The 25130-nt window shown below is 44.5% G+C and overlaps 1 protein-coding gene across 4 annotated transcripts in view; it reads right to left on the bottom strand.

Annotated features, from left to right (window-relative positions):
• The window catches only part of LOC122928341 (proline-rich protein 5-like), a 291839-nt gene that overhangs the window by 100297 nt on the left and 166412 nt on the right, over nt 1-25130 (bottom strand). For 3 of the 4 annotated variants that reach the window (XM_044281091.1, XM_044281093.1, XM_044281092.1), the window contains exons 2-3: nt 6727-6816; nt 5946-6080 (exon numbers count right to left, since the gene is read on the bottom strand). In XM_044281091.1, coding sequence (XP_044137026.1) covers nt 5946-6080; nt 6727-6772 — 181 coding nt within the window. In that variant the 5' untranslated portion in view covers nt 6773-6816. Of the gene's footprint in view, nt 1-5945; nt 6081-6726; nt 6817-12693; nt 12718-25130 lie in introns of all 4 variants that reach the window. The other variant, XM_044281096.1, reaches the window with a different exon arrangement.

The following is a 25130-nucleotide window of genomic DNA, read 5'->3' as shown; positions in this document are numbered from 1 at the left end:
TGAGAAAAACGTAACCTTAGGCCTCAAGCACACGGCCATTCAGTATTTTTTGCGGTCCGGCGCATTGTAGAAATGCCTATTCTTGTCCGCAAAATGGACCACTTGTGGGGACACGGAACGGAGCAACGGATGCGGACAGCACACGGCTTTTGCGACCCTATTGAAGTGAATGGGTCCGCATCAGAGCCGCAAAAACAGCGGCAAAGATCCAAACAACTGCCGTGTGCATGAGGCCTTACATTGAAATTTGAGTGGTCCTGGCTGTGCCATTATATTTCCGTCAACTACAACTGTCCATTTGAGTAGGGTTGCCAACTTTACTGCCAAAAAATATCAGCCAGGTAACAGGGAGTGTACTTTTGTGTTTGTAGCTTCACACAAATCATTTTCATTATCTAATAACCCTAACATTGTTAGTTATCTAAGGGGTGAATGTCAGCATCCCTGGTGGTCTAGTGTGATGAAGGTGGTTAATATCAGGGTCCCTGGTGGTCCAGGGTAGTAAGGTGTTCATGTCAGCATCTCTGGCTGTCTAGGATAGGGAAGGAGTTACTGTCAGCATCTGTGTCTAGTGATTGTCTACTGCCAACTCCCAAGCTCGAGTGAAGTTTTCTCTTGCAGGAAGCTGAATGCATGTTCTAAAAATGTGAAGAGCAAAAAATGGATAGAGTGGACTCTGTGCATGCGATTTAACACCCAAGGCTTCTCTTGCTGTGTGCAGGCAGAGCTAAATGTAATTGTTATTGCTGGTGAAAATGTAAAAAACCTCTTGTTAGCATGATCAACCCTATTAAACCAGACATATGGCCTAAGTAGGGTAGGGTTGATCATGCTGAAGAAACCCATACCTTTCTTTCCTTTGTAGCTTGCATGGTTGTGGAGAAATGACCAATTTGATCTTTATGCAAATCAGCACTTGGAGCACCAAGGCACAAGCTGCAGCGTTCAGCATGATCAACCCTACCAGGTTCTAAATAGTGTGAGGGGTGTTACAGGGTTAGGCCTCATGAATGGGTCCATGGTGTTTCTATCCGTGCCTCCGCACCACAAAAAAATCTTTTTTTGCGGTGCGGACGGATCACGAACGCATTCAAGTTGGTCTCAAATCGCGGTCCCCAATGCACGGAACGGCCATGTGCATGATGCCTTAGGAAAACATAGCTACTTTCTTTTACAAACAGTGCCACACCCATCGACAGGTTGTGTGTTGTATTGCAGCTTAACGCTATTGCTTGACCTGCAATACCAAACACAACCCATGGGCAGCCTTGACATTTTATTTTTAACTTATTTTCTTGACATTAACAGTCATCTCTATGATTTTAGACTACTTCTTGGTTCCTGTGGGACATAGTCAGAAGCTCACTGTAGACACAAGTATTAGCATTAGCAGAGTCTATAAAACGGAGGGCACTTACTGTCACAGTGGGTCGGCTGACTAGCCTAGCTTTGGCTTACCAAGCATAAGGTATGTTAACCCAGATCTAACTGGGTCCCCAACATCCAGTGGGCCTTGGAATCTGCCCAGGTTATCAATTGTGAAATACTTGAAAATCAAACAAACATTCTGAAAATCAGAGATTATTATTAGGCTACTTTCACACTTGCGTTCGGGGTTCCGCTCGTGAGTTCCATTTGAAGGCTCTCACAAGTGGCCCCGAAAGGATCCGTACTGCCCCAATGCATTCTGAGTGGATGCGGATCCGCTCAGAATGCCTCAGTTTGGCACCGTTTGGCCTCCGTTCCGCTCAGCTGGCGGACACCCGAACTCTGCTTGCAGTGTTCGGGTGTCCGCCTGGCCGTGCGGAGCAAAACGGATCCGTCCAGACTTATAATGCAAGTCAATGGAGACATATCCGTTTGACGTTGACGCAATATGGTGCAATTGAAAACGGATCCGTCCCCAATTGACTTTCAATGTAAAGTCAGGAGTCCATATTAATATACCATCGGATCGGAGTTTTCTCCAATCCGATGGTATATTTTAACTTGAAGCGTCCCCATCACCATGGGAACGCCTCTATGTTAGAATATACCATCGGATTTGAGTTAGATCGTGAAACTCAGATCTGACAGTATATTCTAACACAGAGGCGTTCCCATAGTGATGGGGATGATTCAAGTTAGAATATACTGAGAACTGTGTAATAACTGCCCCCTGCTGCCTGGCAGCACCTGATCTCTTACAGGGGGTTGTGATCCACAGGGGGCCGCACTGGCCACCAATGAATATAATACTGGGGGGGGGGCCCGCACGGGCCACCAATGAATATAATACTGGGGAGGGAGGGGGGTCTGGCCCCTGCTGCCCGGCAGCACCTGATCTCTTACAGGGGGCTATGATACTCACAATTAACCCCTCAGGTGCGGCACCTGAGGGGTTAATTGTGCAGATCACAGCCCCTGTAAGAGATTGGGTGCTGCCAGGCAGCAGGGGGCAGTTATGTACACAGTTATTTTAGTATATTCTAACTTGAAGCGTCCCCATCACCATGGGAACGCCTCTGTGTTAGAATATACTTCGTGAAAACTCAGATCGGAAAAAAACAGTTATGCAGACGGATCCGTTCTGAACGGATACCATCGTTTGCATTATAGGAGCGGATCCGTCTGTGCAGACACCAGACGGATCCGCTCCGAATGCAAGTGTGAAAGTAGCCTTAGAGATGAGCGAATCGAAGTTGACGAAAAATTTGATTCGCACCGAATCCGAATTTCCTCAAGCTTCCTTGTAAAGAATCACATTTCCTAAAATGGCTGCTGCATATGTGAGGAGATGGAGCAAGGAACTCTGGGAAGACGGGATCCCCCACAATGCCATGCATGCAGCCAATCAGCAGCCAGCCAGCCCTGTAATGTCACAGCCCTATAAATAGCCTCAGCCATCTTGGATTCTGCCATTTTCCAGTGTACTTAGTGAAGGGAGAGATGTCAGCAGGCGCTAGGGACAGCGCTAGGAAAGACTTCATTGCTAAAAAACGATTTACAAGTGCAGGGAAAGATTATTCAAGGTGTAGGGAAAGGATAGGGAGGAATCATTCCACAGCATTTATGTTGAACAGGGTTCAGTAGGGGAGGTTACAGCCTGGGTAATAGGAAAAATCCCATTACACCTTGCTGCACTGACTGGGGATCTAAATTGTCATTATACAGCTCTGTAATTCCAGCAAACCGTTCTTGTTATTGGGGTGCAAGTGCTGTTTGATACAGCCATTATAAGGGTTTATTACAAGGAAATATTTCTACGTCTTATTTGCAGTGCAGTTATATGTTCGAAAGTGTTTTTTTGGCTTGTATTAGTGGGAAAAAAGGGCTTATTAGCCGTTGTGTGGTGAAGTGCGAACATGACATCCCTTTTTGTCATGTATCAGTGGCAAAAGTAAAATATATTTGCCGTTCAGCGTGCAGTTATATGTTCTAAAGCCGTGTGTGGTGTGTATAAGTGGAAAAAAAATAAGGGCCTATTTGCCGTTCAGCGGTGCAGTTATACGTTCTAAACCCTTTTTGGCATGTTTTAGTGGCAAAAAATATATATATTTGCCGTTCTGCAAATATGTAAAGCCCTTTTGGCGTGTTTTAGTGGTGAAAAATAATAAAAGGCTTATTAGCCGTTGTGTGTTGAAGTGAGAAAATTACAGCCCATTTTGGTGTGTATTAGTGGCAAAAAATATACAGTCCGGTCCATAAATATTGGGACAGCAACACAATTCTAACATTTATGGCTATACACCACTACAATGGATTTGAAATGAAACAAACAAGATGTGCTTTAACTGCAGACTGTCAGCTTTAATTTGAGGGTATTTACATCCAAATCAGGTGAACGGTGTAGGAATTACAACAGTTTGCATATGTGCCTCCCACTTGTTAAGAGACCAAAGGTAATGGGACAATTGGCTTCTCAGCTGTTCCTATGGCCAGGTGTGTGTTATTCCCTCATTATCCCAATTACAATGAGCAGATAAAAGGTCCAGAGTTCATTTCAAGTGTGCTATTTGCATTTGGAATTTGTTGATGTCAACTCTCAAGATGAGATCCAAAGAGCTGTCACTATCAGTGAAGCAAGCCATCATTAGGCTGAAAAAACAAAAACATACCCATCAGAGAGATAGCAAAAACATTAGGCGTGGCAAAAACAACTGTTTGGAACATTCTTAAAAAGAAGGAACGCACCGGTGAGCTCAGCAACACCAAAAGACCCAGAAGACCATTGAAAACAACTGTGGTGGAAGACCGAAAAATGCTTTCCCCGGTGAAGAAAACACCCTTCACAACAGTTGGTCAGATCAAGAACACTCTCCAGGAGATAGGTGTGTGTGTGTCAAAGTCAACAATCAAGATAAGACTTCACCTGAGTGAATACAGAGGGCTCACCACAAGATGTAAACCATTGGTGAGCCTCAAAAACATGAAGGCCAGATTAGAGTTTGCCAAACGACATCTAAAAAAACCTTCACAGTTCTGGAACAACATCCTATGGACAGATGAAACCAAGATCAACTTGTACCAGAGGGATGGGAAGAGAAGAGTATGGAGAAGGAAAGGAACTGCTCATGATCCTAAGCATACCACCTCATCAGTGAAGCATGTGGTAGTTTCATGACGTGGGCATGTATGGCTGCCAATGGAACTGGTTCTCTTGTATTTATTGATGACGTGACTGGTGACAAAAGCAGCAGGATGAATTCTGAAGTGTTTCGGGCAATATTATCTGCTCATATTCAGCCAAATGCTTCAGAACTCATTGGACGGCGCTTCACAGTGCAGATGGACAATGACCCAAAGCATACTGCAAAAGCAACCAAAGAGTTTGTTAAGGGAAAGAAGTGGAATGTTATGTAATGGCCAAGTCAATCACCTGACCTGAATCCGATTGAGCATGCATTTCACTTGCTGAAGACAAAACTGAAGGGAAAATGCCCCAAGAACAAGCAGGAACTGAAGACAGTTGCAGTAGAGGCCTGGCAGAGCATCACCAGGGATGAAACCCAGTGTCTGGTGATGTCTATGTGTTCCAGACTTCAGGCTGTAATTGACTGCAAAGGATTTGCACCCAAGTATTAAAAAGTGAAAGTTTGATTTATGATGATTATTCTGTCCCATTACTTTTGGTCCCTTAACAAGTGGGAGGCAAATATGCAAACTGTTGTAATTCCTACACCCTTCACCTGATTTGGATGATTTTCATTTCAAATCCATTGTGGTGGTGTATAGAGCCAAAAATGTTAGAATTGTGTCGATGTCCCAATATTTATGGACCTGACCGTATATATTTGCCATTCAGTTGTGAAGTTCCAATGTGCTACAGCCATTTACAGGGTGAATTAATAGGATAGATAAGCACTGATGGATTACTGACCAAATGCTGACCGAGTGAAGGCAGATGCTCAACAGACAGGATCCGTATTTTGGGGGTTATTGTTCTGACGGATCAGGGGAAGGGCAAAATAATCAGTGACGTCAGCACAAACTTACTGCTGAAATTCTCTCCACTCTGTCGGGGAGCTCTACTTGTACAAGTGTTTAATAGAACAGGTTCTGTAGACACTGAGTGCACTTCTTCTTGGCGCTAACATCGACCTGTAAGGCTGAGTTCATACATGAGTTATTTGGTCAGTTTTGGCCCCGTGACTACCCAAATAAGTGAAGTGTGCAGTGATTCTAAGAGCGATGTCTGTCATCTACATGTCATACTGACTCACAGTATTGTTTAACTACCACAGAAGACTCCCTATGCGTGTTACTGCAAGGCACAGTGTTTTACACCTCTATAAAAGGATCTCTGGAGCCAGGAAATAGCAATTTTTTAACGTGATTCACCATGAATAAATTCGGATTGAACCAAATTTTTTCAGAAGCTTTGGCAAACCGGCCAAATCAAATTTTTGAAAAATTTGCGCATCTCCAATTATGATACATGAAGTGTGGTACCTGTCAGGACTCACCAGCAACGTGGATGATACCATGGCGGGCAATGTCATAATATGGGTGACTTTTACTGACATCATTAGCTTCGCAGGTGGGGGCATCCACTGTATCACCACTCAGCTCTGCCTGTTCCTCCTCATCCTTCTGAAGCTCTACAAGAACATTCCGAAACAAAGACAAAATCAGATCATGATTTACCCTACACTCATTACACCTTCTCCAATCAGTCAAGTCGCCAAAAGTATGACATGTCAGTCAGGCATGCAAAAGACAGATTTCTGGGGATCTGGCAGCTAGGATCCACACTGATCCCAAGAATGACCCAATCCTCAGTTCATTTAATTGAATTAATATTCCATGCATGTCCTCCTCTCCACTGAGAAGATCAGTAATGTACACAGAAATTATAGGGTCCCACAGCAAAATTTAGAACAGTCCCTATCACATACTGAAAGCTCTGCCAAATGTGCTACACCTTTATCAAAGTTCATCTTCACCAGTCCTTGTTCAAGCTCAAAAATCTGTACTCGTTAATTACATAATATAGATGTAGAGAAGTTTTCTTTTTATGACTTCATAAATGATAAAATTCTGGCTGCATGCAGCCACCACTAGGGGAAGCTAAGATCATATGAATGTATACAGGTCGTTTTAACTCAGTGGGTGCTCTGTAAATCTGTAGGTTATAAGCTCCACTAGTGGTGGCTGTTGGTAGACATTACTGCAATGTCAGGACAAGCAGAAAGGAGTACCCCATATGATTTGGAACCTTTACTGGGATCCAGTTACCATACATACCAATCTCCGCTAACTGTTCAAAGTCTATAGAAGGTAGATTTTGCATGTTGAAAATGTGAAAACACTCCGATGGGCGCTTCGTTGCGTAACCTGAAAAAGAATAGACTAAGATTTTTATTTTTTTACAATTTATGTAGCAATACACTTGCACCAGCTTTGTCCATAGGCTGTATCTGTCATTGCAACTTTGTAAACTTTTTTATTGTAATTTCATGTAACCCTTTTGAAATAAATACACATTTAGCTTTGTTACCTACAACACCCCTTGACAGTGGCGTAGGGATCGCCATAGCAGCCATAGCAATGGCTATGGGGCCCTACGCCACTGGGGGCCCGGGTTGCCGGCTGATGATTTAAAAAAAAAAAATTCAAGTGGCGGTGCGATAGGGCCCCCACCTCATTGGTGGCAGCGGCAGTTCCGATCGGAGTCCCAGCAGTGCAATGCTGGGGCTCCGATCGGTTACCATGGCAGCCAGGACGCTACTGAAGTCCTGGCTGCCATGGTCAGTTACTCTGCAGCATACTTACATGCGCTTTGGCCACCGGGTGCTCCTACTTCTTGTAACTCGTCACAGGTCTGTGCGGTGCATTGCTATAAGCATAAGCAATGCGCCGCACAGACCTGTGACGAGTTACAAGAAGTAGCGCCAGGCGGCCACATCGCCACCAATGTTGGGGAGGGAGGAGTCCGCACGGCCCACCAATGATTTTGATACCGGGAGGAGGGCACACTGCCCACCAATGATTTTAATACGGGGGGCACACTGCTCACCAATGATTTTAATACCGGGGGGAGGGTGCACTTCCCACCAATGATTTTAATACCGAGGGGGAAGAGGGCGCACTGCCCACCAATTATTTTAATACCGAGGGGGGAGGGTGCACTGCCCACCAATGCATTTAATACCGAGGGGGGAGGGTGCACTGCCCACCAATGCATTTAATACCGAGGGGGGAGGGTGCACTGCCCACCAATGCATTTAATACCGAGGGAGGGGTGCACTTCCCACCAATGATTTTAATACCGAGGGGGGAGGGTGCACTGCCCACCAATGATTTGAAAACCGAGGGGGAAAGAGGGTGCACTGCCCACCAATGATTTTAATACCGAGGGGGAAGAGGGTGCACTGCCCACCAATTATTTTAATACCGAGGGGGGAGGGTGCACTGCCCACCAATGCATTTAATACCGAGGGGGGAGGGTGCACTGCCCACCAATGCATTTAATACCGAGGGGGGAGGGTGCACTTCCCACCAATGCATTTAATACCGAGGGGGGAGGGTGCACTTCCCACCAATGATTTGAAAACCGAGGGGGGAAGAGGGTGCACTGCCCACCAATGATTTTAATACCGAGGGGGAAGAGGGTGCACTGCCCACCAATTATTTTAATATCGAGGGGGGAGGGTGCACTGCCCACCAATGCATTTAATACCGAGGGAGGGGTGCACTTCCCACCAATGATTTTAATACCGAGGGAGGGGTGCACTTCCCACCAATGATTTTAATACCGAGGGAGGGGTGCACTTCCCACCAATGATTTTAATACCGAGGGAGGGGTGCACTGCCCATCAATTATTTTAATACCGGGGAGGGCGCACTGGGGGCTGATACAGATAGTACGGGGGGCTGGTGGAGAGGCACTGGGGGCTGGTGGAGAGGCACTGGGGGCTGGTGGAGAGGCATGGGGCTCTTATCTGAGGTCTGATTGGGGGTCATTCATATTGGGTTCTGAGCTGAGGTGTGATCTGAGGTCTTATTGGGGTCTAATTAACATAGGGGATCTTATTGGGGCTGTCAGCCAAAGTCTGATTAACATTGGGGGTCTGATTAGTGGTCTGACATGAGGTGTAATGATTTTTTTTTTTACGGAGCAGCTTGGAGAAAAAAGGCCTCAGTCTCCCACACTCCTTCTGCCCGGCCAAGCCTGTCAGCACCCCTGAGTCTTCAGAACTGTAAGTAAATTATATATATATATATATATATATATATATATATATATATATATATATATGGAGCTTATAATATGAAAGAGATGAATTATGTCAGAGCAGCTCTTCACCTACACGTGTATCAGCACTAGATATATACCCCTTACTCTCCCTAATACCCAAACTACACAAGATACATATCCCTACCTTCTGTCTAATACACATACACACTCCACAATATGTACTTTCACCTTCTTGTCCCTGTCCGAGAGGTATGTGGGGGTGGGAGCATAATTTTTTTTTGCTATGGGGCCCAGTCATTTCTAGCTACGCCCCTGCCCCTTGATACAATAATTGGACATTTATGGTGCTCCGAAGCAACGCCTTTCTAGCATGATTGACCACAGCCCTACTCCAACTCCTTGTTGTGTAATGAAAAGGGAAGGTGGACCAAGGTTCCCCATTCTAACAATCCATTAGGGTCCTAGTAGTCGAACCCTGACAATTATCAGCTATTCAGTGAATAAATAAGTGTTTTTGGTTATAATACCTCTTTATTATAACACATAGGATGCCACTAGTAGTTTAAAGTGATGCAGCTTATAACAGCATAGCAGCATTATAAGGAGAGCTGCTCATATCAGACCCATCTATGCAAGTAAGTTCTCAGCACTGGAAATGCAGTCATGAGAAAAACTAAGTACACCTTCTATGAATTCTATGGTTTGCCATATCAGGACATAATAAAAAAAACATTGGGTTCTTAGAAGGTCTTAGAACTAGGTAAATACAACCTAAACAGCAACACATAACAGACTATACTGCGTGCATTATCTACTATATGAAATAAAATCTAGGCCAAAAAGCAGAGGCATTGATCATCAGCAAGTGTGAGCACCTCTAGAAAAGCAGGAGTTTGGGCAGTTTGTTGGTCTGGAGTATTCAGGTGTGTGTTAACTGCTAAGGAGGAAAGACCTCGGCAACGATCTTACAGAAGCAATTGGTAATACCTATCAATTTGAGAAGGGTTATAACTTATATAAGGCCATTCCCAAACAATTTGAAGTCCATCATTCTACAGTGAGAAAGATTATTCATAAGTGGAACACATTCAAAACAGTTGGCAACTTTCCCAGAAGTTGATGTCCCAGCAAATTCACCTCAAGGTCACACAGTGCAATGCAAATAGCAAAAAAGTGCTACTTCTAAGTGCAGCACTCCAGAACGTGGCCACTGCGGGGGTTAACTGATGTAATGTTATGTTGCTAATTTAATAGTATTGTATGGACAATAAAAGGCTAAAAAGGTTGTGCAGCCAAATATCCTGGGAAGGGATACGGGGCCCAGCCTTTTCTAGTTACTCCCCTGGCTGTGCTACAGTGAACACCTACATGTGCAAGCTCCTCAGAGCTAGGCCTGAGCTCAGAGAATCTTCATCCCTGAGACTTCTATGGCCAAAGAAGCTACTTTATCATCAAAAGTGATCGAAGAGAAAGAAATCAGAAGTTACAGAATTGACAAGGTCGTGCATTATAGTCAGTCAGCAAGGTACGGTATTATGCACATTATGGAAGACCTTACTGCGGTGATAGGGAACATTACTAACGCAACCTTTCACACTTGGAGACTGTTTGGCCTGCCATATCTTATACCTGCACTCAGTCTGGGAACTGCAGAAACAGTTAACCAGAACCTCATTGCCTGCCGATGGTTCTGTTGAGAGACTTGAGAGAAAGAGTACTACAACCTCCATCATTGCTGCTGTCCATATGATGCTATTGGGGGAAGGAGTGCACTGTTTTCTATGCCTTGGAACTGTGCCTTGTTATAGGCCTCATGCACACGACAGTTTATTTTCACGGTCCGCAAAAACGGGGTCCGTAGGTCCGTGATCCGTGACCGTTTTTTCGTCCGTGGGTCTTCCTTGATTCTTGGAGGATCCACGGACATGAAAAAAAAGTCGTTTTGGTGTCCGCCTGGCCGTGCGGAGCCAAACGGATCCGTCCTGAATTACAATGCAAGTCAATGGGGACGGATCCGTTTGACGTTGACACAATATGGTGCCATTTCAAACGGATCCGTCCCCATTGACTTTCAATGTAAAGTCTGGAGTTCTTTTATACCATCGGATTGGAGTTTTCTCCAATCCGATGGTATATTTTAACTTGAAGCGTCCCCATCACCATGGGAACGCCTCTATGTTAGAATATACTGTCGGATATGAGCTACATCGTGAAACTCAGATCCGACAGTATATTCTAACACAGAGGCGTTCCCATGGTGATGGGGACGCTTCTAGTTAGAATACACTACAAACTTTGTACAAGACTGCCCCCTGCTGCCTGGCAGCACCCGATCTCTTAAAGGGGGATATGATAGCACAATTAACCCCTTCAGGTGCGGCACCTGAAGGGGTTAATTGTACTATCATATCCCCCTGTAAGAGATCAGGGCTGCCAGGCAGCAGGGGGCAGACCCCCCCTCCCCAGTTTGAATATCGTTGGTGGCACAGTGTGCGCCCCCCATCGGGCCCCCCGTCCTCCCTCTAGTGTAATAAATCGTTGGTGGCACAGTGTGCGCCCCCCATCGGACCCCTTCCTCCCTCTAGTGTAATAAATCGTTGGTGGCACAGTGTGCGCCCCCCATCGGGCTCCCCCTTCCTCCCTCTATTGTTATAAATCGTTGGTGGCACAGTGTGCGCCCCCCATCAGCCCCCCTCCCTCTATAGCAGTAACAACATTGGTGGCCAGTGTGCGGCCTCCCATCTCCCCCCCCCAATCATTGGTGGCAGCGGAGTTCCGATCGGAGTCCCAGTTTAATCGCTGGGGCTCCGATCGGTAACTATGGCAACCAGGACGCTACTGCAGTCCTGGTTGCCATGGTTACTTAGCAATAGTACAATAGTAGAAGATTCATAGTTACCTGCTTGCTGCTGCGATGTCTGTGTCCGGCCGGGAGCTCCACCTACTGGTAAGTGACAGGTCTGTGCGGCGCATTGCTAAAGAACTGTCACTTACCAGTAGGAGGAGCTCCCGGCCGGTCACAGACATCGCAGCAGCAAGCAGGTAAGTATGAATCTTCTACTATTGTACTATTGCTAAGTAACCATGGCAACCAGGTCTGCAGTAGCTTCCTGGTTGCCATGGTTACTGATCGGAGCCCCAGCGATTAAACTGGGACTCCGATCGGAACTACGCTGCCACCAATGATCGGGGGGGGGGGGGGTGAGATGGGAGGCCGCACACTGCCACCAATGTTGTTACTGCTATAGCGGGAGGGGGGCCGATGGGGGGGCGCACACTGTGCCACCAACGATTTATAACAATAGAGGGAGGAAGGGGGGGCCCGATGGGGGGCGCACACTGTGCCACCAACGATTTATAACAATAGAGGGAGGAAGGGGGGGCCCGATGGGGGGCGCACACTGTGCCACCAACGATTTATTACACTAGAGGGAGGAAGGGGGGCCCGGTGGGGGGCGCACACTGTGCCACCAACGATTTATAACAATAGAGGGAGGAAGGGGGGGCCCGATGGGGGGTGCACACTGTGCCACCAACGATTTATTATACTAGAGGGAGGAAGGGAGGCCCGATGTTCAAACTGGGGAGGAGGGGGTCTGCCCCCTGCTGCCTGGCAGCCCTGATCTCTTACAGGGGGATATGATAGTACAATTAACCCCTTCAGGTGCCGCACCTGAAGGGGTTAATTGTGCTATCATATCCCCCTTTAAGAGATCGGGTGCTGCCAGGCAGCAGGGGGCAGTCTTGTACAAAGTTTGTAGTGTATTCTAACCTGAAGCGTCCCCATCACCATGGGAACGCCTCTGTGTTAGCGTCCCCATCACCATGGGGACGCTGAAAAAGCTTTTATGCAGACGGATTTTCGGATCCGTCTGTATGAAAGCAACCTACGGCCACGGATCACGGACACGGATGCCAATCTTGTGTGCATCCGTGTTCTTTCACGGACCCATTGACTTGAATGTTGAATTGTCCGTCAAAAAAATAGGACAGGTCATATTTTTTTGACGGACAGGATACACGGATCACGGCCTCGGCTGCAAAACGGTGCATTTTCTGATTTTTCCACGGACCCATTGAAAGTCAATGGGTCCGCGAAAAAAAACGGAAAACGGCACAACGGCCACGGATGCACACAACGGTCGTGTGCATGAGGCCATAGTCGGATGCACTACTACTCCTATCCTGAAATCCTAGTAAAGAGAGACTATTTTATTGATGCCAGCTGGCCTGGTATTGACTCCACCAGTGGCTGGCCATCGCACCTCCTCTCTTGCCTAGCACCCAAAAACCATTAAGACACACCAACTACCACCAGGCAGCAGCCTCTATACCAGGGTGTGCGCCAGTCGCTCTTCCTGCTCAAGTTCATGATCATACAATTACAAAAAGGCTGAATTTTTGTTCTGCTATGTGTTGTTGGCCATCTGAGGTTGTATTTACCCAATTTTAAGACCTTCTTGGGACTAGATGGTTTTATATTATGTCTCGATACTTTAAACCATAGATTTTAAAGAGGGTGCACTTTGTTTTCTTCATAATTGTATGTGACACTAGTAGTGATCATGTGGTGGAGGGATGTTTTAGGATTCCCTGCGAGTCATCCCATTGAGGAACACTATATTCAGCCTCTCCACAACATGAAAGGGCCGAGAACAAGGAACTGGAATTTACGGTGAGACATATTAAGATGAAATTTTTATTCTTACCCAAATGTATTTTCTGTGACAACTAAGATTATTATGAATGGGGTTTCGCAGTACTGTATCTTAGCCAAGCGGCTTCTGCACCTTTGTGCGCCACTTATCACCGCTATTTATTTTGTCGACAAATAATGATTGGAATATTATGCAAAAACGCCAACTGGCTAATCTATTTTCTGTTTAATTTGCAGACTGTACAAAGCATTAATGAGTGGTTGGATTGTGCGCTACTAAATTAACACTCAAATAGAAAATTCTGGCTCTGGGGATTAAACGCTTTGAACCTTATACCAGCGGAGAGATTTCGTTAGAGGCGGCTGGAGTTTTAATTAAATTAACCTGACATGTTCCCGGACAAAGGCCTCTTGTATCGCCTCCGTAGCTTCTAATTATAGTATAATACTCGCCAGGGACTTATCGGGGTGTATTACATTTTATTTCCATTATACCGGGCTCGTAGAGGAGTGGATATGGCAGAGAGAAACAGATGAATGGCCCCTGGGGGTTTATCACTGGCATCATGCTCATGTTGTTTGTTGAGGAAAGACAGAAGAAATCATGCCACGTGGCAGTACTGCCATTGCAGGGGTACCTGTAATTGTTCGGTAATGCACTGTCCTGTAATGTTATGTTATAGTTCTATGAAATGTGACACACAAAGTATGCTTAAAGAGGACCTTTCATGGGCGCACACATTAAAAACTATGTATCAGGATACGTAGGGCATAGTGCAGGGATCTATTTTTTCTGGGCGCCGCTCCGTCCGCCCGCTGGGGCCCCCATTGTATTCTCCCCCTGGTATGCTAATTTTAGCATCGGAGCAATGAGGAGGAGTCTTTCTCCGTGGGCGTCTTCTTCTCCCTGGCTGTAGCGCTGTCCAATCACAGCGGAGAGCGTCACAGCCAAAAAAAAAATAAAAAAAATCGCCTTCTCCCTGGCTGTGACATCGGCACTGTGTACAGATAATGCAACTCCTATTTGGTGCCCAGTTAAGTTCAGGCCGTGTTATGTGCTGGGTCAGCCATGCCCAGGCCCCACTCCCTGCTCCACCTACTTTTTGTTAATCATTAGGCCGTTTGTTATTGCATTTTCATTTTCTGACAGCATGCAGTCGGTTATGGAGGTAATGTGTTGAAGGCTGAATGCTGACAATATTGCCTTAGGGTGCAGCTATCTTGAAATGCACAGGAGCTAAACAGGTTATGACAGGAGAACGTTATTCCTGTTCTACGGGACGTCCACATTTTTCTAGTTCTGGCCTCATTGGGGTATACTGAGCAGTATTCACTGCCACCGGCCTGAAGGCTACACAGTCTGACACGGTGACTTCAGTTGTTACTATTGTATGACCTAAAAACAGATGACAGAACATCATATGTCACTAACTAGCCATAGGTGTACATGGGGGTTGGGATTTCAAGGTGTTTAATATGATGACCTATCCTCAATATCTGATTGCTGGCGGTCCAACACCCGGGACTGCCACCGATCAGTTGTTCAAAGAGATGGAGCGCCACAGCCTCCTCCGCTTCACATTCATCGGTCACAAGGCCTAGGTGCAGCTCAGTCCTTTTCAAGTGGATGGGGCTAAGCTGCAATACCAAGCACAGCCACTATCCAAAGGATGGCGCTGTGCTTGGTAAACTGTGAGGAGGCCACGGTGCTTCGGGGAACGTCAAACAGTTCATCAGCGAGGGTGTCTGTTGTTTACCCACCACCGGTGAGCTTTTGATGACATAGTTTATTAATATCAAACATAATCACTGTATAATAATAAAAAAAAATCTTACAATTTACTGTTACTTTGTGAATCAATTCCTCACCGTATTCAAGATCTCTGCTAGCTGACAGTGAACGGGAACATTCCCATTTACATCCAGAGGCTGAAAACCCACACAGACCTGACACTTCTTACTGATGCCAGTTTGCTACAATTCTATCTAGTCTCGATAATATACTGTGGGTTAAAGGGGTATTCAGGTGTGATCATTTAAAAAAAAAAAAATATGGGGTCGGAGAGGGACAAAATAAGCTGCGAGTACGTACCCGTTTTTACCATTTGGTCGTTGCTGTGGGTGAGTTACCACTGCGACCATTGATTGGCTGAGTGGGTGGTAGTCAAAGCCATTTCCAGTGTGTTGAGGAAGCGGCGGGAGAACAGCAGTGGCAGGCCACTGTTTGCTATTCTTTCCCTCTCAGACCCCCTCCCCACTATGATCGAACTGGAACACCCCTTTAAATGCATAAGCGGCACAAATCTCTCTCCTGTCCTGGTAGTTTGTTACAATGTATCAGTGCAGGTAAAATGTATCAGTCTAGAGCAGGCATCCTCAAACTGCGGCCCTCCAGCTGTTGCAAAACTACAACTCCCAGCATGCCCGAACAGTCTACAGCAGGGCATTGTGGGAGTTGTAGTTTTACAACAGCTGGAGGGCCGCAGTTTAAGGATGCCTGGTCTAGAGTCTGGGCTGTTTCGCTCACAGAGGATCGTCTAGGCTGGATACAACTCTAGCAAACATTTGTTGAGTAACATTATGGGGAGAATTTATCCGCTCTTCAGAATTCTGGTTTCAAAAAGTAGCAACATAGGGATTTGTGTGCTTTCTAGCTTATTTGCACACAAAAAAATTGCAACATGTGTTAGACTGATCTTGATACAAATTATGCAACACAGTTTTCTGCAAAACTGACTTTAAAAATTCTCCTCATGAAAAATTTCCCACTGTAGGTAAGGCTACTTTCACACTAGCGTTTTTGCTGGATCCGGCAGGGTTCAGCAAAAACGCTTCCGTTCTGATAATACAACCATCTGCATCCGTTATGAACTGATCCGGTTGTATTGTCTTTAACATAGCCAAGACTGGATCAGTCATTAACTTCATTAAAAGTCAATAGGGGACGGATCCGTTTTCTATTGTGTCCGATTCTTGCTCCACATACCATGACGGAAAGAAAACCGCAGCATGCGGTTTGCTCTCCGGTATGGGAACGCAACCAAACGTAATGGAATGCATTTTGGAGCATTCCGTTCTGTTCAGTTACGTTTTGTCCCCATTGACAATGAATGGGGACAAAACAGAAGTGTTTTATCCGGTATTGAGACCCTATGATTGATCTCAATACCGGAAAATAGAAACGCTAGCGTGAAAGAAGCCTAAACAAAAAAAGATCTATTTACTGCCAGCAAACAGTGGTGCGAAGACACAGCTGCAGGGCTTACACAAAACACTCTGATAAACTATAACAAGCAATGTAACTGGGACGATGAACACCCTTAGGCCTCGTTCACATTTCAGTAATACGTACGTGAAAAAAGCTTCCTTATTTAATCCGTGAAGGATCCATGGATGGTCCACGTGTCATTTATATTCCACGGACGTTGCTCAGCTGAAAATGAATTTTAAGAGCATTTCCTATCTGTCTTCCGTGAAAAAAGGATGCACCACAGATGCCATCCGTGTTGTGTCCGTGATTTTCAGGAGCCCATAGACTTCAACTGGTGTGTTTGGTCCGCATCACGGACCAAAGTTGTGCATGTCTCCGTGATGTTTTTACTGATGTGTGAACAGACACATATAAAACAATAGGTACATGTGCTGTTCGTGGAAAATGTGGACAGCACACGTCTGTGAAAAACGGAAGTGTGGACGAGGCCTTGGGATGAGTTTTCAGCTTCTGGGTATAAAAGAAATGTTTCCAGAGATCAGAGATCTTGAAAATTGTGAGAAGCAAAGTATAATAAAAAGTTCTTGAACTTTGCCATATACAGTTGTTAAACTTTATGGGGGTCATTTACTAAAGACTGGTATTTTACACGTTAGTTTTTTTTTATTAAATTATTTTTATTATTTAATAATGATAGAAAATATGAAATTTTACAGAAAACATTATATATTTTCATCCTATATTTGTAAACCACCCCCAACCCAAATGAGAGAGAGAGAGACAGAGAGACAGAAGAAAGAAAACACCCGAGTATTATGCATTATTGTTCAACCAGCGATTCCACAGTTTGAGAAACAAAACATTTTCACCCCTATTATATATTATTTTGCCCATTCTAAAAATATGGTCAACCGCCCTTTTCCACTCTATCACAGGGGATTGGGGGGGGGGGGTCTTTTTTAATCCATCTTCTTAAAATAAGGAGTCTTGCATGAAGCAATAATTTACACAATATTTGTTTATCCATTTTCGAGATCCGCAAATGCATCATACCTCCTAATATAGATCCCCTATATTACTTAAGAAGATGGGTATAAAGCCCACAGATGAATGTACTAGATGTGGCAGGGAGCAAGCAGGCCTCTTCCATCTGGTATGGAGATGTTCTAAATGGTTCCGATATTGGTCTGGGATAGCGCTTATTATAAATAAAAACATCGGAGTGCAAATAGAGGGAGATCCACTGGCTTGTATATTAGGAGGTATTATGCATTACGCTATCCCAGACCAATGTTGGAACCATTTAGAACATCTCCATACCAGATGGAAGAGGCCTGCTTGCTCCCTGCCACATCTAGTACATTCATCTGTGGGCTTTATACCCATCTTCTTAAGTAATATAGGGGATCGATATAACCTATAAATAAATACAAATTGTCACCCCATGTGAGGCCCTCATTGAGACCATAGATCTATTCTTCAATACCTCCTCCCACTGTTCCTCTGATATCCCATCAATATCTTTTTCCCATGTCTCTTTTGCCACTATGATAATCTTACTTTGTTTAATTTTCAACAATAACCTATATATATCTTCTTGAAACAGAGCCTTTTACCATTCTATTATCAAGGAGTTGATTAATGATCTCCATAGGGGCCTTTTTATATTTTTGGGGGTCTGCTAGTGATGAATTAATTGCTTCTCTTAACTGTAAATATCTGAAAAATTCTTTATTCAGAACCCCAAATTAATTTTTAAGTGTTTCAAAATCTTTTAATAAATCCCCGTGAAACAATTGAACCAACAAAGGATTACCTTTATTTTCCCAATTAACATAGCGTTTAATTTCTGTATTTCTCGCTAATTATAATTATTCCATATGGGAGTGAAATCTGTATATCCTTTAATAGCCATAACTTTTTTTAATCGCTCTCCAAACGTGATCCATTCATTTAAAAATATAATCATCACTATTTATAGACCCTAATATTTCTGACTCTAATACCTCCATCGTATTAAGTTGATTGTCCTTCCAACCCAATTCCTCTAGGTGCCAAAACAAAATAGGTGACATATTACCCTCATTCTAAAAAACTGAACTGTGCAAAAAAAATATATATACCAATTTGGAAGTGCCATTCCTCCCTCTTTAACCGGTAACTGTAGAATCTCTAACCTTATCCTTGAATTCCCCTCTTTCCAAATAAAATCCCTCATTAACCTATCCATACAAGTGAAAATCTTACTTGGTAACCATATTGGAGCACATTGCAATACATAAAGAATCTTAGCAAGAAAAATCATCTTTATCAGATTAATATGTCCCATCATAGATAATGGTAACCTTTTCCAAATGTGCATTTTCTTTATCAAGTCGTCTAAAAGAAGATACACATTCAACTTAACATATTCCGTCAGATTCCTTGCAATGTTTACTCCCAAATACTTAAAGCTACTTTCCCTATCCACCACGTGAACATTCCTCTCACATAACTCATCCCCTAATAACATCAGGTGAGATTTTTCCCAATTTATTTTGAGTCCCGAATAATATCCAAATCTTTCAAATGTTTCCATAACTTTAACCATCTCCTCATCTGTGTTTGCTAAAAACAATAAAATATTATCCGTATATAGCATTATTTTGCCCTAACATTACCGTATTGAAATCCCTTAATACCTTCATTCTATCTAATAATTATCGCTAATGGATCTATTTCGATTGCGAAGAGCAGCGGCTATAGAGGACATCCCTGCCTAGTGCCCCTAAAAAGGGCAAAAGGCAGGGACCGCACCCCACTCACAGCCACCCTCGCTCTAGGATGTAAATAAATCCATTTTATCCAACCTATAAAAGACTCCCCAAACCCAAAGCGTTTCGAACCTGCCACAAATAGTCCCACTCTATTTATTTCCTTCTATATTCCTAAATAATCTTCTAATATTGGAATATATCAATTGCCCAGGAATAAACCCTGTTTGAGCCTCATTTATTATTGTTTTTATTACTTTTGTTATCTGCCAATACCTTAGCTAGTAATTTAATATCAGTATTCAGCAGTGAAATAGGCCTGTATGACTCTGGTTTTAATAGGTCTTTTTCAGCTTTAGGGATCAAAACTACAGTGGCTTCTTCCATTGATTCAGGCAATGTTTTTGATCTCTTGGCCTCTATAAGGGTCTCTATTAATTCCGGGAAAAGGACTGAGCTAAATTCCTTATATACCTCAAACGGGAGCCCATCCCCTCCCGATGCTTTTTTTATTTTTGGTTGAATTCAGGGCTCTCACTTAGTCTACTTTCACACTTGTGGATCCGTCTGGTGTCCGGATCCGATCCTATAATGCAAACTCTTGCATCCGTTCAGAACAGATCCGTCTGCATAACCATATCTGATTTCTCACTTCGTGAAAACTCAGATCCGACAGTATATTCTAACACAGAGGCCTTCCCATGGTGATGGGGACGCTTCAAGTTAGAATATACTAAAAGAACTGTGTACATGACTGCCCCCTGCTGCCTAGCAGGTGCTGCCAGGCAGCAGGGGGCAGACCCCCCCTATATTTAACTCATTGGTGGCCAGTGCGGCCGGCCCCCCCTGTTTTTAACTCATTGGCCAGTGCGGCCGGCCCCCCCTCCCCCTAATTAAAATGACCGACCCCCCATCATTGGTGGCAGCGGAGAGTTCCGATCGGAGTCCCAGTTTAATCGCTGGGACTCCGATCAGTAACCATGGCAACCAGGACGCTACTGCATCCCTGGCTGCCATGGTTTCTAAAGCAATTTTAGAAGCATTATACTTACCTGCGATGTCTGACCGGCCGGGAGCTCCTCCTACTGGTAAGTGAAAGTAGGACGAGCTCCGGGCCGGTCTCAGACATCGCAGGTAAGTATAATGCTTCTAAAATTGCTAAGTAACCATGGCAGCAAGGAATGCAGTAGCGTCCTGGTTGCCATGGCTACCGATCGGAGTCCCAGCGATTAAACTGGGACTCCGATCGGAACTCTCCGCTGCCACCAATGATGGGGGGGGGGGGTCGGTCATTTTAATTTGAGGGGGGGGGGGGAATTGGCCGCACTGGCCAATGAGTTAAAAACAGGGGGGTAGGGAGGGGGGGCCGGCCGCACTGGCCACCAATGAGTTAAATATAGGGGGGGGGTCTGCCCCCTGCTGCCTGGCAGCACCTGCCAGGCAGCAGGGGGCAGTCATGTACACAGTTCTTTTAGTGTATTCTAACTAGAAGCGTTCCCATCACCATGGGAACGCCTCTGTGTTAGAATATACTGTCGGATCTGAGTTTCACGATCTAACTCATATCCGACAGTATATTCTAACATAGAGGCGTTCCTATGGTGATAGGGACGCTTCAAGTTAAAATATACCATCGGATTGGAGAAAACTCCGATCTGATGGTATATTAATAGGGACTCCTGACTTTACATTGAAAGTCAATAGGGGACGGATCCGTTTGTAATTGCACCATATTGTGTCAACGTCAAACGGATCCGTCCCCATTGACTTGCATTGTAAGTCTGGACGGATCCGTTTGGCTCCGCACGGCCAGGCAGACACGAAAACGGTGCAAGCTGCGTTCGGGTGTCCGCCTGCTGAGCGGAACGGAGGCCAAACGGTGCCAAACTGATGCATTCTGAGCGGATCCGCATCCACTCAGAATGCATTGGGGCAGTACGGATCCATTCGGGGCCGCTTGTGAGAGCCTTCAAACAGAGCTCACAAACGGAACCCTGAACGCAAGTGTGAAAGTAGCCTAATTCATCCAACTGTATATTATCTTCCAACGGATTCTTATGAACGTCATCAAGCTTCCTGAAGGGAATATCATCCATATATTGCTAGAATTCTTTTTTGCACCTAATTTTAGATTTATAAAGTTCTTCAAAATATTTACTAAATACAGAACTGATCTGTTCCAGAGATTTAACTATTTGTCCACTATTATTTTTTACTGGGCCTATCCAACTTTATTTTTTTCTGTTGATTAGTAATTATGTTTGCCGAAGCGTACCCACTTTTTTCCCCTCCGCAAAAGACCTAACCCTCTTGAAAAACAGCGATGTTTGAGTTTTTTTCCATATGTACTTCTTTAACTGCTTTGTTTTTTTAATTAAAATTTCTCAAATTTTCCAATGTGGGGTCTTCCACACAGTTTTTGGGCATCCGTTAATTTCTGTTCTAGACTCTGAGTTCTACCATTTACTTTTTTTTTCCAGTTAATTACTTTCTTATATAATATTCCCCTCAGGAATGCCTTTGCAGCGTCCCAGATCCATTGCTTATTAGCGGAATCTCTATTTATAAAAAAAATAAAATTCTAATTCCTCCTTAATACAATTCTTATGCTTTAACAAGTTGAACCAATGAGGATTAAATGTAAAAGCTCTTGAGAACTGTTTTTTCAAGGACCCAAGCAGGGGCGGAAATACCGCATGTGCAGCCGGTATGGTTGCACAGGGGCCCAGAGCAGGAGGGGCCCCTTCTTACCGGCGGCAGGGGGAGATGAGCGCTTCTATTGTGGAAGCACTTATCTCTATTCATCTGTATCGCTGTCCTTAGGACGGCGATACAGATGGATGCTGCGGCAGGGAAGGTGAGAGGTGTCTCCCTTCCCCAGTCCTCTAATAGGTTGCAGGTCTAGTGCCTATAGCCTATCAGAGGCCTGCGCTGGCGGCACAATGACATCATTGCGCTGTCTGAGCCATACAGCGTGAACACAGGCAGGAAGAGGCCTGTATCGCATCGCTGAAAGCAGTAAGTAGACAAGTAATAAGTTTATGTGTTTATTTTTATTTATTTACCCTTTGCTAGTGGCCCTATCCGGCACTCATGGGGGCATCTACTGGGGCCCTATCTTATGTACTGGAACACATGGGGGGCACTATGGAGGAGGAGGAGGAGCACTTTAAATACTGACACACATGGGGGGCACCATAGAGGGGGAGTACTATTGGGGCCCTATTTTATATACTGGCACACATGAGGGGCATTATGGAGGGCCCTATCTTATTTACTGGCATGCATAGGGGCACTATGGAGGGGAAGGAGTACTATGGGGGGGCCATATCTTAGTTACTGGAACACATGGGGGGAACTATGGAGGGGGAGGAACACTATGGGGGGCCCTATCTTATATACTGGCAAACATAGGGGGCACTATGGAGGAGGATGAGCAATATGGGGGCTCTAACTTATATACTGGCACACATAGGGGGCACTATATAGGGGAAAGAACACTATGGGGGCCCTATCTTATATAGTGGCAAATATGGGGGGCACTATGGAGGGGGAGGAGCACTATGGGGACCCCATCTCATATACTGGCACACATGGTGGCCACTATAGAGAATGAGGGAAAAGGAGCACTATTGGGGTCATTATATAGGGGCATTATACTGGCACACATTATGGGGGCATTTTATTCTGGCACATGGTCAGTCACCATAGGGACAAGGGGAGGTGCACTTTTGGTGCACGATATAGGAATATTTTATACTGGTGCAAATTATAGGGAACTATGGAGACTTTGGCTCAACTGGGGGCACTAAGAGTTTTTTGGGCACACAGTAGGGGGCACTAAGAGTAGGTATTTTTTATACTGCACACAACAGGGCACTTTTATGTACTGGTGCACATTATGAGGGGGCATTTTTCTATAGTTACACAAAGAATTATAAAGAGAATTATTACTACCGGGGGCATTATGGTGGGCTTTACTACAGTTGAGGGACTATGAGGAACTTGAATACTAGTATGAGCACTATGGGAGCATTATTACTTCTGGGAAACAGTGGGGACATTATTACTGTAGTGGCACTATTACTACTACGTGTTGTCTGGTAGATAAATTATTTTTATTGGTGTGCTTTTTGGGAGCACTGTTACTGTGGAGGGCACCCTGGCATGGTATCAGCTTAGCACAATTTCCTGGGCGCAGTCATTTTTAAGGACACTGTGTGCCAATAATTATTGAAGGGGAACCATCTGTGTGTAACTAGTATATGGAGCACAGCAGGCACAATATTAGAGGGGTGTTGATTAGGTGGGAGGATGATGGAAAACTAGTAAACTAAGATGTCTGTTTGTCAAACCCTGCAGAGAGAAGAGATGGCTGAAAGAAATCATCATGGCGGTCTGATCTGAATGGAGAAGATGAGGACTGAGAACATCTACATCAAAGAAGATGTCACTCGAAGTAAGAGGTATGTGGACCTGTATTAGGCTACCTTCACATCTGAGTTAGTGATTTTGGCAGGCTCTTCCAGCAGAGAACAGCCTGCCGGAATGCTCCAGCACTGCTGAATGCAGACAGAATGCCCGCCGACCCCATTAACTATAATGGGGTCTGGCAGAGATCCGGCCACAATCTGGCAAAAATGCAGAGAATCAGCCGGACACAAACCGCTGCATGTCTGAGTTTGTGTCCGGCCAATTCCTTGCATTCTTTGCCGGATCAGGTGGCCGGAGCGTAGTGCTGCAGGTGTGAAAGTAACCTTAACCTGTATGTTTTGTATTGCTATAAGTAATGTTAGGACGGAATTTGTTATGTTGAGAACTTGACTTGGAGGGGAGGGGGCCCATGCACATCCTTTGCACATGGGCCCTCTGTTGGCTGTGTCCGCTCCTGGACCCAAGTGCTATTACAATTGCGCAATGATCAGACATGAACATACCTAATACTTATTTCATTCATTTGCAACAATTTTCCATTACCAAGGACCACATGTATTCTAGACCAGTACTGATGCTTCCTTGAATAGCAGGAAAAAGCCTTTTCTTCAGGGTTATATAAACGCCATATATCTATCCAACCAAACTCCAGTAACAACCTGGCAAAATTAGTGTTATGATATAAAACTTTACCCTTAGATAGTCTATCTATACTGTGTTATAATCCTCTGCTGCCAACAATACACAATTTTGTCTTTCGGTCATATAATTGTACAGTTCATATAGCACGTCAGGTTTATACAGAGGTGGTATATATACACAGTTGGTATATATATATATATATATATATATATATATATATATTTGCTATTACCATCAAAAAATCATTAACTCTACGATGTAAGAAGAGATATCTGCCGCCATCATCCGCCTTATATGAAATAGACTCAAAATTTACTTTATTGTGTACTAATATAGACACTCCCCTTGAGTATGATGTATATATTGAATGGTAACTTGTTCCAATCCATCTTTTATCTAAACAATTTACCAATTCTTTATCCATGTGTTTCCTGAAGGCAGATGATGACCGGCAAGTACCTCCCCAACCAATCAAAAATAGTAAATCTTTTCAACCTTTCTCTTCACCCACATACATTAACAGAAATAATTATCATTCGAAAAACAAAACAACAAACCTCTTTATCTCTCGGGAAAACTTAATCCCACCCCCCAACTGCTCCCCCTCTTTTGCTCCCCATTCTGTGAATTAACATGCATGGTACACTCCATATACCCCCCCTTCCCGCCTCAGAACAAATATAATAACCAGTACAACTTTTCACGCAGGCCCTTTGAATCTGCCCATTCACATGCTTCTTCAGGGGACTGAAA

Source organism: Bufo gargarizans, chromosome 2 (genome assembly GCF_014858855.1).
Source record: "Bufo gargarizans isolate SCDJY-AF-19 chromosome 2, ASM1485885v1, whole genome shotgun sequence".
NCBI lineage: Eukaryota > Metazoa > Chordata > Amphibia > Anura > Bufonidae > Bufo > Bufo gargarizans.
This window is presented reverse-complemented; position numbering and strand designations above follow the sequence as displayed.